This window comes from Patella vulgata, chromosome 2 (assembly GCF_932274485.2).
Source record: "Patella vulgata chromosome 2, xgPatVulg1.2, whole genome shotgun sequence".
In the NCBI taxonomy this organism is placed as follows: domain Eukaryota; kingdom Metazoa; phylum Mollusca; class Gastropoda; family Patellidae; genus Patella; species Patella vulgata.
Genome location: NC_065880.2, coordinates 40,991,383 through 41,006,368, shown reverse-complemented (window position 1 = coordinate 41,006,368; position 14,986 = coordinate 40,991,383). Strand labels below are relative to the sequence as shown.

Sequence of the window (14,986 nt, the reverse complement as noted above, 5' to 3'; positions counted from 1 at the left end):
GAGGGCAGTAACATTTATTTACATCTAAGGTATAAAATATATAGGTACAAGTTACAATCTATATTAAAGTTACGGTATATCTTTCAACATCACCTTCTTTTTTTTAACAAACGTTCTATTATATACTCTGTACATATATAAACAATCCTTAATACTTCAATCCGTTTCACTACATTACTATTAACACCATGCCAAGGGAAAAATCGATTTTAAACTCATAATTGCGCGAGGTAAAAAACCCAACCCCAAACCTAATTTAAATATTCATAATTAAAGTGCACAATCCTTAATTATAATGTAAACAGGTAAACTATCTATCAGGCAACAAATGTAATAAAACATTTTGTGATTTAAATATATTAATATATTTAAATATTTTAAATGGTGATAATATTTCCATAAAAATAGCAAACTTCGAGATAAAACTATTGTATAAAATGTGAACGCTGAAAGTATTAAAGGCCATATTTCAAGAGAAGGCCAGTAAATAAAGCATGTTCTTCTAGCAAGAACACATGAGATATGATGAGGCCATGAATGAAATTAAGTTATTTACTCGCCATCGATTTGGAATCCATAAACGAGATGTTGATGTTAGAATGAAATCACAACAGTAACTTATTATGCTTGTTCATGCAACAGATCATTACCGACTTCTACCAAATTGAATTTCAGATAATAAGCCAAATAGCTGCCCTTCCCCGACTCTGGGGCATTTACTAAACAAATCTCATAATAAATAAAAGGATCAAACACAAGGTGCCGAGAACCTTTAATTCCATTATGACATTTGCTCGGAACCCGACGGAGTTGCCATATAACCTTAATAACGTTGCTCTGAAATGCCCTTCTTTTACCCTAAAACGATAATAAGTATAAAATTCCTGAGAATATGTAAAGTAAATGTAATCACTGTCATTCTTAAATGCACAGCTGAAAGGTTAAACGTAACAGATTGATATATTTATATATAATATTTACACATATACATAATGTTTGTAGACAACAGATTTTGCGTGGGTGCTTCTTTAAAATTATTTACCCTCCAAAATTATCTAAACTAGAAAGCCGTGCCAAGGAATATCATTACTCAAAGAATGAGTAACGTCTACTCCACACATAATATTAGGTCATGTCGCGATTAAAATGTAATATTTAAAAAATCAGTTGTTATCAACTTAAGGTTACGTTGAGCATAAACAGGAACCATTATGTGTATAAATAGCCTCTCTAAAAGCAACATGTTTGTATTGAGCCTATGTATGAATGAATGAATGAATGAACAAATGTCAATAATTCCTTCAATTAACTGTATTAAATGTTAAGGTTGATTGCTCAAATATGGCTAAAGACAGATCAGAACAATTTAAAACATGATGTTAGCAAAGTAACAACATAATTCAGCTCTAGTACTTGCCAACTATAGTCAATAATGTTAATTTTGGACACACTCTATGGACATAGTGTCAATTTAGCACCACGTCAATAATTACAATAATTATCGGTGATTACAGCCTAGTGTAAAATCCGCACATGAAGCACTCCCGTTAGGTTTTAATATAAAAAGTCATTTCTGAGAAATCCCCACAAGAAGAGTATTTAAGATTGCCACCACATAGACGTACTTTAAAGAATGACTACATAGGCCCACTGGTGATTTAATTTGAACATGATAAAATATAAAATATAATTAGCACTAAAGCGATTAGGAAGAAAAATAACATGAAACCATTTATAAAATAAACGTCACAAATTTAACCGCACCATATAATTGCCATAAAGACGCAATTTACGTCTTAGCAGAGCAAATATTACACATTTCCATTTACCATAATTTTCAGATACCCCTACTTCAAAAAAAAAAAGGTAAAAAGAAAAATGGCTGGGACTAACTAAGGCAGTTGTTAATCTTCGTTATTGAATATAGCAATACCATACCTGGGCATATTTGTCCACTTGTCTACACAACAATTCAAACCGAGGGCGTATCCGCAAAATTGGATAACTTTACTACAGGCCTACATTATGAAGATAACATACGGTTATGGTTAGTACCCCGAATGCAAACCAAATGAAATGGTCGAGGAGTGTAGATCCACTGGGCCAGGCCTAAAAGATCTAGCCTTAAAAATGTTCGATTTAAAGTAATAAATGCACAGTGCCTGCTAATATCAACAAATAAACACCAGGCCCTGAGTTCACGACGAATTCTCAGACTTTAAGCTAAGAATTTACTTAACTTTCAATCACGGTTTATGAGAAATATCTTTGAAACACAAAACTTCCCACATAGGTTCTTATTGATCTATTTGATACATTGAAACAACAAAAGTTTTATAAAGTGCTATATTTTAGTTATAAGGCGAACAATTTTGAGTAAACTTTTAACTTAAATCTGAGAATGCTTCATGAACACGGGCCTGATACCTCTTCTTCTGGCACTATTATTAGAAGACACTTCCAGCAGATTTGTGTGTCTATCTTTTATGTGATATTCAACTCGTGATATGAGTAACATGATGTAGTTCGATGATTTTACACTAAGTTTTTAAAACGTCCTCCCAGGATTAAAGCTAAACTAATCAGGACCAACTTCCCTATGTTTGAAGACTCTACGGAATTTGCACTGTTGTTACCTTTTACTGCCCATACATCTTTCTTCATTGGGCTCCGTCCCCCTGGCCAGCAATCGGATGTTACTTTCATAAAATCCTCGGAACTGATGACTACTACTCGGGTTCCATTTAAATTGCAATTACCATGAATAACGTAAGTTCTGTATTCAGCAAAGGCCAAATCACAATCACAAATCGGCGTTATTTCTTTAAGTTCGATTTCTCGAATGGTGCCATAAGGATAATCACGGACAAAATTTAAGTTTGTAATTTGAGTTTTTGATAAAACAAGGGTTACGGATTGGGGAAATTCTGCAAATGCCCCTGCTTGGATTTCAGTCAATGGATTCATCGCTAATGACACTTTGGAAACGGTCGTATCCACAAAATCTCCTTTTTTGATTGTAATGATTGAATTTCCGTCGAGCGACAGAAAGTCCAAAATCTTGAAGTTTTTGATAAACTTTGGAACTTCTCTGATTTGCATGTTATTCAGATATAACTTCTGAATACAATCCATTTGGTCTTCTAAATGTACCATGCCAATTTCGACCAATGCATTGCTTATATCCAATTCCTCCAGGCAATAGGATCCATTGAAAGCCCCTTCTGGAATAGACTTGATGGGATTATTCTTTAATCGGAGTACCTTCAGTTTTGAGAGACCTTTTAGGGCGGGAGTGGGTATGGTGTTCAGTACAGACTGCTCCAGACTTAGCTCTTGCAACTGTAATCCATTAAAAGAATCGACAAGAATATCTTTCTCACTGATGTAGTTGTTGCTGATGGAAAGCTTTCGCAACTCCCCCATTCCCGAAAAACTATTACTTGGGAGTTTTCGGAGACTATTCTGAGATATATCTAAACTAGTAACATTATTAAGTGTTTTCAATTCATCTGGTATGTGATCTAATTGGTTGGCACTTAGATCAAGATGCCCGTTAATATTTATCCCAGAAAAGGCACCGTCTTCAATTCCTTTTATATAACATTCCTGGAACTGCAAATCGTTTAAGTTGTTCAAACCAAGACCTGATATCATTGAAGCAGGAATAAGACCATCACCAAACTGATAATTTTTGTTCAAAGATAAGCTTTGTAGCTTAGACATCCCTTTCAAGAAATTAAGATTCGAAGTAAAAGGTAAACGGAGGTCATCCAAATTTAAAGAACGGAGATTTTTGATGTTCGCAAAAGCATCATCAGTAATGGTCAAACCACGGTTACGTGAAAGATCCAAAGCAACGATCGGCAGATTAGGCGGGAAATCTCCTTTTGATACTCGTTTGAAAGCATTATCACTGAGCGACAAACGGATTGATTTCTCAAAACCTGCAAATTTCGAAAGATCTCTAGGAATTTCCACGCTTTTAAGTTTGCCACAATTAATATGAAAATTTCCATCTATATCATCGGAACACTTGCATTCAGGAATACACATATCGTCCGCCGATACATACGCCATTACCATACCAGATACGAGAATCATATATCTCACAGGCACCATCTGAAAAATAAGACAAAATAAATAGATATTGACCTGAAGAATATGTTGAATAGTTAGTCTGTTAACAGTATATTATGATCGCAAATTATTTGGGTTTAACAACATGTACATTCAAATATAAAGTTGTGACTGATGTTAAGTAACTTTTTAAAAAAGTGCAAGATACACAATATACACAGACATTTCAAACAATAAACAACAAAGGTAAATCAAAACAAGTGTGAATGTATCGGGGGAGTTGTGCAGTCCTGGGCCTTCACGAGTGAAGTATTAATTTCAAAAAATGATCACATCCGTAAATCATTTATTTTATCTGTTCGACAGAATATTTCAGATTCATGACAAATTAAACAGTTAATTCTAGACTTGTCGGTGGCCGTTGATGACAGTTATAATGTAAATATCGTGTAATATCAATATTGATTCATCCAGTATAACCTTCATAGTCAAATATAAATAATGACTGACGTGAAGTGTTTAGGATGTACTATCTATAGCCGCCATATTTAGAGATAGATGGTCATTTTATATCATTGATTACATCATTATACTATTAAACTTATAAACGTCAATAATTTTGATACATAATGTGAGGGCGCACATTGAAAAGATATACTTAGCAATGAATTTGCTCATGCTCAGTTCCATTGTGGCAATACCAAGTTGGGAGATATTTTTGAGGATTGCTAGTTTTGAGATACTGGTACTTATTCAAATAAGCACCAAGAATATCACAAAATTGTAGACATTTTACATTGAAAGATAAATTGGTAACCTAACCAAAGAGTTTATACTTGGGTTTTAGTTGGTAAGAGTGTAGTCTATAGACCTTGTACTAGTATTGGACTTTTATTCTAGGTCGTTCTTTATCAATGGCGTATATATTACCTGCTGAGAATATCGGTAACCGGCACGTGTATATCAAAAGATAAGTAACTATACATAATATACATATAAATTATCTACCTTCTAATTAACCCATGCATTGCCAGGTAACAACAAACGAATATCTGTGACTCCCCAAAATTTGGGGTTAGAGGCAATAATTAGGAACACAATCGTTTGGTAATCCGGGATTTAGATACAAAGCTTATTGAAACAAGTTTTTAAAAAATTAAATGATTGGGACTCTTACATTTGCAGTAGGACAGTAATGGGCGTAGCGTGGGATACCAACACCCAGAGCAAGGCAAGTATTGCGCACCCAGAATGTTACGTAGCAAGTTCTTTGTTGAAAAAAAACTATTTAGAATGTTACAACATTGGGATATTGTCTGAGGTGGAGGTGGTATTTTTTCAATCATTGTTACTACTTATTTATTGATTTTCTCTCTTTCCAAATTCAGTGCCCCTAAAAGTTTTGAGAGAGAACTGAGACATCTTGGAGAATCATAACAAGTTTGATGAACATAAATCTAAAAGAACTCGGACCTATAGAGCGTTTACAAGAATTATAGTTTATTAACTGTTCATATTTATTTCCAATGCATTTCACTTCCAGACTAGCAATAATTTATCACACTTCGATTTAATAATTGGAAATACATACTACTACAATGCAACTATATGCATATCTCCTCTATTTCGGATGGACTCCCGGTATGGCTTTTTTATGAATACAGGTTCTACATTAAATAGCAATTTGCCTCAGATTGATTATAGATTTAAGCTGTATAAATACGACGATTGCCTATTATAAATGGACCATGATATTATTAAAGTGGTATATGTTGTAGCCACTTCGCTAATCTAAATACTTTAGCATCAACTAGACATAGTCATAACTTGTAAAGATTATCAGAATTTAAAATACACAGTGCTACCGAAAACCACAAGACTATGAAATGAGTTAAAGTGCACTACACAATCAAAGTTAATGCACCATAACATGCCAATATGCAGTGAACATGTGATTAAATATCGGCTTTAATCAACACGACTCAGTGAAGAATTAACTAACGATGATAAACACTGAAAGAGTCTTGATCTCTTTGAATTAATGACAGTATTTCTTAGGAAAGAAAACGACAGCAGTTAATCAAGGAGAGTTAAGGGCTCAAGCACTTCCCCAATTCACGAAACCATAACCTATTTTTCCCGCCATATTCATCTGATATAAGGGGTTGCCTTAGCAACAACACGAAGACAAATACACGAATTTATGATCGTTTAAGCCTCAACCGAGTGATTGGTATTTAGTATGAATTTATGATAACATCATCGATGTCCTATGATTGGATGTCAATTGATATAGTCGCTACGCCGTGGAACAAAACACAAGACTTCCCAATCCAGTATTTAAAGAGATGTCAAAATTTTAAATTATAAAAATAGCAACTGAAGAACCCCAGTGATAGTACACCATTGTCATTCTCATCGATTAATTTATAAAAGGATATAAAAACATCAAGTACATTAAGTTAAAATATAGTTTGGCAACGATTCTCGGAATACGTGCTTTACGATCGGATCATGGACCGAACAACGATCTTATATGTAAAACGATAGGGTTCAACTATATCGGGCTAACTCCATCAGAATCTGTATAAAAAGATACTTACCGTGAAGCAGTATTGTATGAATAAGGTCGTAACCTCGGGGATCAATCAAAATTATTTACTGCGGTAAAAATCTGTAAAATAAATGAGTCAGGTTATAATTGGGTGGAAGTCGGAAGAAGTCAATTTGGACCAATCATATTAATTATTGATAATACTATAATATCCATGTGATTAGAACATCACACAGCTTGATATGTTCATAATATATCTCCAGAATAATCAAAGGTGTTCGGTAGGAAAATGGAGAAAAAGCCAATCAATTAAAAACAGATGTCAGTTACTCTTTGCTCTACTTTAAATGATAAACGAAGTGAAAATATAATATAATTTTAATTACATCAAAGAATCCAATTCCAAGTTGGTTGGTAGCTTAATATACACGCATTAGCTACGCGAGAAATTAAATTATTCGGATAATAAGTAAATGTCGACAACCCTTAATGGGCTGAAGGTACATGTGGTCTGGTGCATTCATTGATAGAGTGCAATTAACTGAGATGCGATCACTAGTCTATTTTATTAAACTTGATTTGTTATACTAAGTTACCACCAGTACCCAAAACATCAATTCCCCACCAATCTAAAGTTGAAAATAGTAACCGAATAGATAGCATAACAACCCAACAAGTGCATGCTCCTGCGTTTTCCTTAGATATTGTCTGGATAATAAGTCTAAACAAACTTAATACCTTAAGCACTATATGTAAAATCTCAATGTACCCTAATGAGATACATGGACATTAGAGTATTTAAATACAACCCTACTAGCACGTCGAAAAAGTTACTCAAGTTGAATTTTAGACACATATCTGCTGCTGTAAACGTAACCAGATTGCTTTCCTACATCTTTGCGACTAAAGTCGGCATTATTATATAGCACATCGTCATAGACCATTACCAAAATCAGGCTTTTGAAAAGGTCACAAAGTTGCAATTCTTGTGCATCATGTAGTGGAATGGTACTAAATATCGCAAGTAAATGGTTGATCCAGTCATATATTCAAAGGGACATAATAGTATCTATATCTTATTTATTTATAAAAGGGACAAACCAACAATTCAATATTTTATATGGTCGTATATACTATATCTGAACCCATGGTGGCTCAGTGAGTAGGCGCTGGCTCACTAACCAGGTGGTCCCGGTGTGGTCCATGTGATAGTCTGGCAAGTAAAACTGTGCCCACTCGCTCGCATGGGACGAAAAACCGAGGTCCCATATACATGTTGGCGAGCACGTAAATGAACCCTTGACAGTTGGAATTCAATTACTGTCCTGGCAATATGTCCTTCTTAGCATACTGCATGATGTATGCACGTCTTTATTATCCCCATTGGTGCAAAAAAGAAGGTCGTTAAACTCCATTTCATTCATTTATTGTTTTGCCTGTACAATAATTTAGTCATATTTCTAAATTCAGATACTTTTAAGTCTTGGTGCACAGTCAATGCAGGTACTGTTACGCATCCGAAAGTGAACGGTGTTGCAACAATGGTAACCAGAGTAGCGCTCTTCATAATAATTTTAGAAAAATCTTTAGGTCGCCCTCCTCCTCCAAACCCGTTTTCAAAACTAATGTTTAGTATAATTCTAAAGTCCAAAACAAAAAACATATACCCATTTAAACTGTTTTATGTCAATGAATTTCACAGAAAATGTTTCGCTTAAATGGCCAGCTTTCTAATAAATCAAATTCCCCTTTTAAAACATTATCACTGTCATCGACAGTACCAACAAGAAGTGGTCGCATGTATTTAACTACTATGGGTATTATTTACTATAGTACGTGGTATATTCACTGCTAAATAATATCTAGTTTGTCCAAACTACTCGTACATAGATGAAAGTTGGGTATGATCGGCATGCAGCGAGGTAAATACACTCTAGTAGGTCCTCCATTACTGAAATAACCGTGGATTGTGTTGACTAGGTTGTATTTCTGTATATATCTTGTTTGGCAGGTTCTATACAAGACCCCATCTAGCCAAGATAGTATCAAATGGCCATAGAACAAACATCAACATAGCCCAAACCAGCCAACATTCCCAATAAACAAGAGAATTGGATTATATATTTGATGGCATTAGATAAAAACAGTAACCCCTGAACCGTAACACGCGCACTGTACCAGACTCATATTTCGTTCGCTGGCTGGTCCACAGGGAGTAATCATTGTCCATGGCTGCTTGCTAAAAAAAGCTGCACGTGTTTGGCTTTTTAAATAAAATTGATCACATTACCAAACCATCTATTCTTCAAATAACCGTAAAAACTGTCATTATACTATTCATTTCAAAAATTCGATAATCATTCTGTTACGCTATATATAACAGATATTGTACTTTGTACCAGGCAATGTATTTTATTACAATGAACGTTCTCATTTCTTATTAATGGAGAATTAATTTTGTACGATGTCACTATTGACGAGCAATTGTTTACGTTCATTTGATTCCATTTATTAGTATCATGCCTTAGGGTGAAATTCATTTTCTAACAACCCACAAAAACAACGCAGAAAGAAGAAAATAACTTTTTAGACGAATCTTATTTAAAGAACCAACTTTAAACTATGTAGAACTATGAAATGTGTAAGGGCTTTCTCATGTTCATCATTTCTAAGTTTTATCTTTATGTCCCTTTAACTATCTTTATGTCCTTGTAACAGTGTTTATGGATACTAGACTATACACATTATGACGTGTGCAGTTTAGTTTTTTTACAATTTTCTCTTTTGTAAGTGTTGTATTTTACATTATTGTACATTACACCGTGTGGTGCATTTTACATTAAGTGTTGCATTAGACATTAAGTGTTGTATTTTACTTTAAATGACGAGAGGTATGTGTGAATATCTGCATGCCCTACCTTTATTATTATCGTTACGGATAATTGCTCTGCGTACAAACTTGTATGACTTTTTATGCCATCAAGTTGCTTCTTCTTTTTATATAAGTGATTGAATGAAATACTTGGGTCATTTCTATGGAAGGGTATCGCTGCCAATATTAAATGCTCCGCGACAATGTCGTTTCCATTGATTATATGTAAATAGTACAATGTACAAAGTCCTAATACCGATATTGATAAAGTCAAAAGGCAAGAGTTAAATGTAAAACGTCAAATGTTAAGTGTTAAATGACATATGTTTTGTGGGAAAATGCTTTTTTTGACGTGTCTACATTTTACATTTCTTTCATTACATTTCACATTTGCGCTTTGCCACATCCCATTTGTCATTCACGCTTTCTACATAGCAAATTTCGCAAATCATCAACTTTCATATGCAAATGTAGGATATCACGTGACTTATTAACATATACGGAAACGCGGCACACTATAAGTATATTCACCGCACGAAAACAGTAAATCAAGCTGGGACACCGTAAGAAACTTTCTAAACGACCATGCGTAATCATGAATGTGCCAGGAAATAATTGATAGATTCAAACAGCCAAAAAACATATTTTCCAGTACTTTATAACACAATAACTAGAATTTCGTATTAATACCCGTATTTTGATATTTTAAACACCCCCACTCTTTCCTGTCTCTCTATGAACAGAGTTGAGTACAGTCTAATTAACTTTGATCCATTAAAAAAAAAAAACAATATATAAGCATTGTGTCCAACAAATAAATGATATGTTTAATAAAGAGAGGAATGGCTATATATTTTTTAGTATGGACATACAGAATGTTTGATTAAGCCCCATATCTTTGTTTTAGTTTAGTTTAGTCCCCCACCCACCCTTCTGTCACTTCAACTTTAATCTTATTTTGTAAAGTTAAGCAAATATGAATGTGCCAGAAAATTATTTGCATATTTGAAAAGAGCAATCGGTGGTACGTAACATGGTATCTGGAATTTCGTATTTAGACCAGTATTTTTATTTGAATACCCCTTTAATAGTGTGATATTTATTGGATTTGAATTATGAAAATACGATTGTACCAGAAAAATATTTATATATTTACAAACAGAAATGAACGTGCTTTTCAGTAATATGTAACATGATACCTGGAATTTCGTATTTGAACATTGCACAACCCCCACCCCACCCCCCGTAATCATGGTAAAGTACTATCCAAAGTGTCAAGTTAATTAAATTTGTATTGTGTGCTAGGCTGATTTCCTGTAATGGTGTCGTGATTATCCTTGTTCTGGATTATAGTGTGCCAGGTTTCCGTATATGTTGATAAGTCACGCGATATCCTACATTTGCATATGAAAGATGATGCTGTGCGAAAGTTGTTATGTAGAAAGCGTGAATGACAAATGGGATGTGGCAGAGCGAAAATGTAAAATGTAATGAGAGAAATGTAACATGTAGACACGTCAAAAAAAGCATTTTCCAACAAAACATTTGTCATTTAACACTTAACATTTGACGTTTTACATTTAACTCTTACCAAGAGGTATTTTGACTTTATCATTACCGGTATTAGGACTTTGTACATTGTACTTTTTACATATAATCAGTGGAAAAGACATTGTAGCAGAGCATTTAATATTGGCAGCGATACCCGTCCATACATTTCGAGACTAACATTCGGTTGTCTTTCTTTCTATGGCCGTGATATCCATCGAATTCTAACTGTCATGGGTTGTTTCGGTGTGTTCACGCTAATGTGTACACGGGTAGGTTTTCGTCCCACCTGAACGACAGGCAACACTTTACTCGTTAGCCCAACATGCGCCACCCTGACAAGTGGGAACCGGGATTCAAACATCCCGAGGTTCTAACCTATCTTTTAGATAGTTCCTTATGTTTTTCATCAACCCAGTCATATTTGTTTCTACGTTCTGGCCTTTTTTGGGTTTTTTTTAGTAAAGAAGAAAGCCACTCCAAATTGATTGTTAATTCGAAAAAAGAGTTTCATAATATGCTATTTGAACATTTATTTGTTTGATAATTGTCACATCATGATGATTATTTGTTCAACTCAATAAAACGAGTGACTTTTCCCATCCCCACCCAACTCAACAGACCTGACAGCTTTCACTTAAATATGTTTGACTAAGTAGGTTATCGCACTACAAAAGTAACCAAAGCATTTCTCGCATTTTTATGTCAGTTCTACACAAAGAAAAGTAGGTAGCTAAATACGTTAGGTACTGTCAACAGTATTACTTATTGAGGAAACACTGTCTTTTACAATTACCCATTAACAACACATGTTTATGCGGCCACCTATTTCTAAATACATGTATACATAATTATTTGTAACCTTGAAAGGTTTTCATATAATATAGGTTCTTCTTCTTTCTCTTATATCTGTCGTAAGGATCATATTTTGTTAAAGAAAAATAAAGTTTTCTTTTCAATATATCTGCATAATGTGACCATAAAAAGTGATGGCCTTTCAAAGTCATTCAAACACACTTATACTTGGTTTATAAACAAAGCCGATTAGCTGAACACTCTAAATTTAACAAATAAGACGTTTTACCTGCCGGCTGCTAGAGGTTTGACATACACCAACTATAACGACTTCGTTAAATCCCTTAGTTAAAGTTGATTGTAAAAGAGTTAGTTTAAAACTCTGTAAATCCCTCAAAAATGCACAAACCTACTCTATCCAAACTATAATACGCTATTACATTGGAGTGAAACCGTTAAATTAAAGCTTGTACACTTTAATACGGTTTTATTGAAGTTTGAAACACACGCATGTAGCGTTGAAAATGACAACAACGCGTGCCAAGAACGCGTAAAGGCGCCCTCCTCCATTTTTATTGATTTTATTTTATTCAACGATACACCTATTCATCAAACTCTATTCATCTATTAGGCAAACAGTCGTATACAGTCATTACATTTGAATCTGCAGGTGTTTTGCGGCAACACCACTTTGTCAAAATCGATGTAAAACTTAGCTTTATTATGGAAATCAATAGAGGACTAGTGGACGAGGTTTGGACTGTAAATACAATTGGGCCACGTCCGGTGACCTTTTCTGACCTGACGAAATGAATCGATCGTGACGTGGTTATGGCAGTGTTGATTCTGGTAGTCAATTTTGTGTAGGTTATTTACAGAGTGACTATAATGAAGCGGAGTGAGACTAATAAGAACTTCATACTTTTCACATGTACCTTACATCAAAGGTAGATGTACAATAGGTTTCAATGTAGATACAAGAATGTATCAAAATGAAAGACCATTAACAATGTGAGTCTATTGTACAAGCTGACATTTATAACCACAGAACACACAGCGCGACAGAAATAATATGAATAAATTATATTTTATAAATAAAAATTCAAAACTGGTTCATATTAGCTTCTTAGATATTAGTTTTTCCAAATATTTTTTGAAGGTATGTTAATACACTTCGTGCATTTAATGGAGGGTTGGATGGCCGAATGGTTAGCCAGTACGAGCTGTATCATGAGGCGTGTCATTGAGTCAACTGGCGTGATTTCCAGTAGGGTCGCCTGTCCAACCTCGTGGGTTTTCTCTGGACCCTCCAGTTTCCTCCCACTGCTAAAGACCCCTACGCGCAAGCGAATTATTGAAATAAAATTAAACCATATTATGTTAGTCCCGAAATGACTAGTTTGTGTCGAGTGGACGTTAAACCCCATTTCTCTGTCTCTCTCTCTCTCGTGCATTTAAAACTGATTTTTGAGAAATCGAAACTAACCATAAAACTTAAAGATAGACGAAGGGGTTCTTGAACGTTTATAAAGACTCTTTACTAGAACGCCCTGGTGTGGTCAGAGTAGAACCCGGTATCCACTTGTCAGAGACAGCACCAGCTTTACTGACAAATGTGTTGGCTTAAACGTACGAAAAACAGAGATTAATCAATATGCACATCGGAGACAAGGTTAAAGAATATATGACAGATGAAATTCAATAAATAATAGGTGGAACCTCAATTGCCCCTTTAAAATAGTCGTCTCCTCAGCACAGCACGAGGGACAACAGCAATAAAAATAACTTAGTCCCTATTTGTAATGAATCGACTTGATGAACGAGGCTAAACATATCCTACAGAAGAGAATACTACCTGTGTAGACGTGAATAACCAGACTCCAAAGACTACCATTTAATTTGGACTCTTCGTTCGCGTATTTCGCCGAACATAACTGATTTGAAATTAGAGTAAAAACGGAAACGATTGAATGTAAATCAGTTTATATGCACCCATGCGTGCCCATTTCTAGGTACCTATGAATAGAGATTTAGCTCCTTTAAGACAGCATATATTACTAAATAAATGAAACATATATAAAAAGTCATCAACCGGTTTCCATTTGCAGCTCACCATCATCGTTACATAATTATACATGTAAACACCATTCCACATGATACTATCATTACTCATGTCAGTTTATTATAGATACACCTCGCATATTATACATGTACACACTATTTTTACCTATACAAACCCAACACTATTCATCATTTCCTAAAATAAATGAAAGGAACGGAGTTGGACGTTTCGTCAACAAAATATTTCGGTAAGAATAACATTCTCTGCGTGTAATAAGACGGGGAAATTTTGTCAGTGGCTTTCGTCCTAAATTAATCGTCTTGATATTTTAACTATATAAAAGGTGTCTTTTAAGTACGAGACAAACTTGCTCCAACCAAATAATTCACTGAAATGTGGGAAGCTGCCTTGAATCACAAACCCTCGTTTGACTTAACATTTTTTTCTTATTTCAAACATCCTTCAATTTTGAGCAAAATCTAAAACCTAATTGAAATTTATAGTTTTTAAAATATTTAAAAAGATGAAGAAGTAAAATACTACGGTGGCACATAAAAATCATTTTCTACCCAGGTCAAGGTCGATGTTCACTTTCTAATAGTATACAGTCTACTATACCTTTTGGTTTTAATACACTGAATATTGAATTTTAATTGGTATATCAGAATTACAATATACAGCTAAGTAATATTTAAATATGCATCCTAATTAAAAAAGACACCCTGATTTACTTACGTTATCACTGGCTTCACACCGGTTAACGAAAGATTTACTCATCAAAACTTTTTTGTAGCAAAAATAGATAAAACATAGTCATATAAGACAGTATAGATAAAATGACATCATCTAACCTGAAAGATGTAAATGGTAATCCTGATTTACAGTTATAAACACCAAAACCGCTGGGTCGACGAAATAGAACGTCCACAGAGAATACTAAATTGTTGGCTTTTTATAATATATATAGTATACACACACATGTACTGTAACCACACTGATACTAGCTTATACTCTCTCTTCCCACTCGTTAATGTGGGCTAATGTATTCGCCCCCTCTCAGTAATTTTGGCGCGCG

The 14,986-nt window shown here is 34.4% G+C and overlaps 1 protein-coding gene across 2 annotated transcripts; it reads right to left on the bottom strand.

The window, feature by feature from the left end:
- LOC126811835 (lumican) lies at window positions 1-14,986 on the bottom strand. Of its 2 annotated transcripts, none has more exons than XM_050537771.2 (3): window positions 14,763-14,986; window positions 6,684-6,754; window positions 1-4,122 (listed from the first exon to the last, which is right to left on the bottom strand). In XM_050537771.2, exon 3 carries the CDS (start codon window positions 4,120-4,122, stop codon window positions 2,536-2,538), a length of 1,587 nt encoding a protein of 528 aa, XP_050393728.2. In that variant the 5' UTR covers window positions 6,684-6,754; window positions 14,763-14,986; the 3' UTR covers window positions 1-2,535. The 2 variants fall into 2 exon arrangements, with proteins under 2 accessions (XP_050393728.2, XP_050393729.2); XM_050537772.2 differs by lacking the exon at window positions 14,763-14,986 and adding an exon at window positions 12,139-12,331.

Bases quoted from the DNA above. Each gene is read 5' to 3' on its own strand.
- LOC126811835 (XM_050537771.2), bottom strand. From the start codon at position 4,122: ATGGTGCCTGTGAGATATATGATTCTCGTATCTGGTATGGTAATGGCG.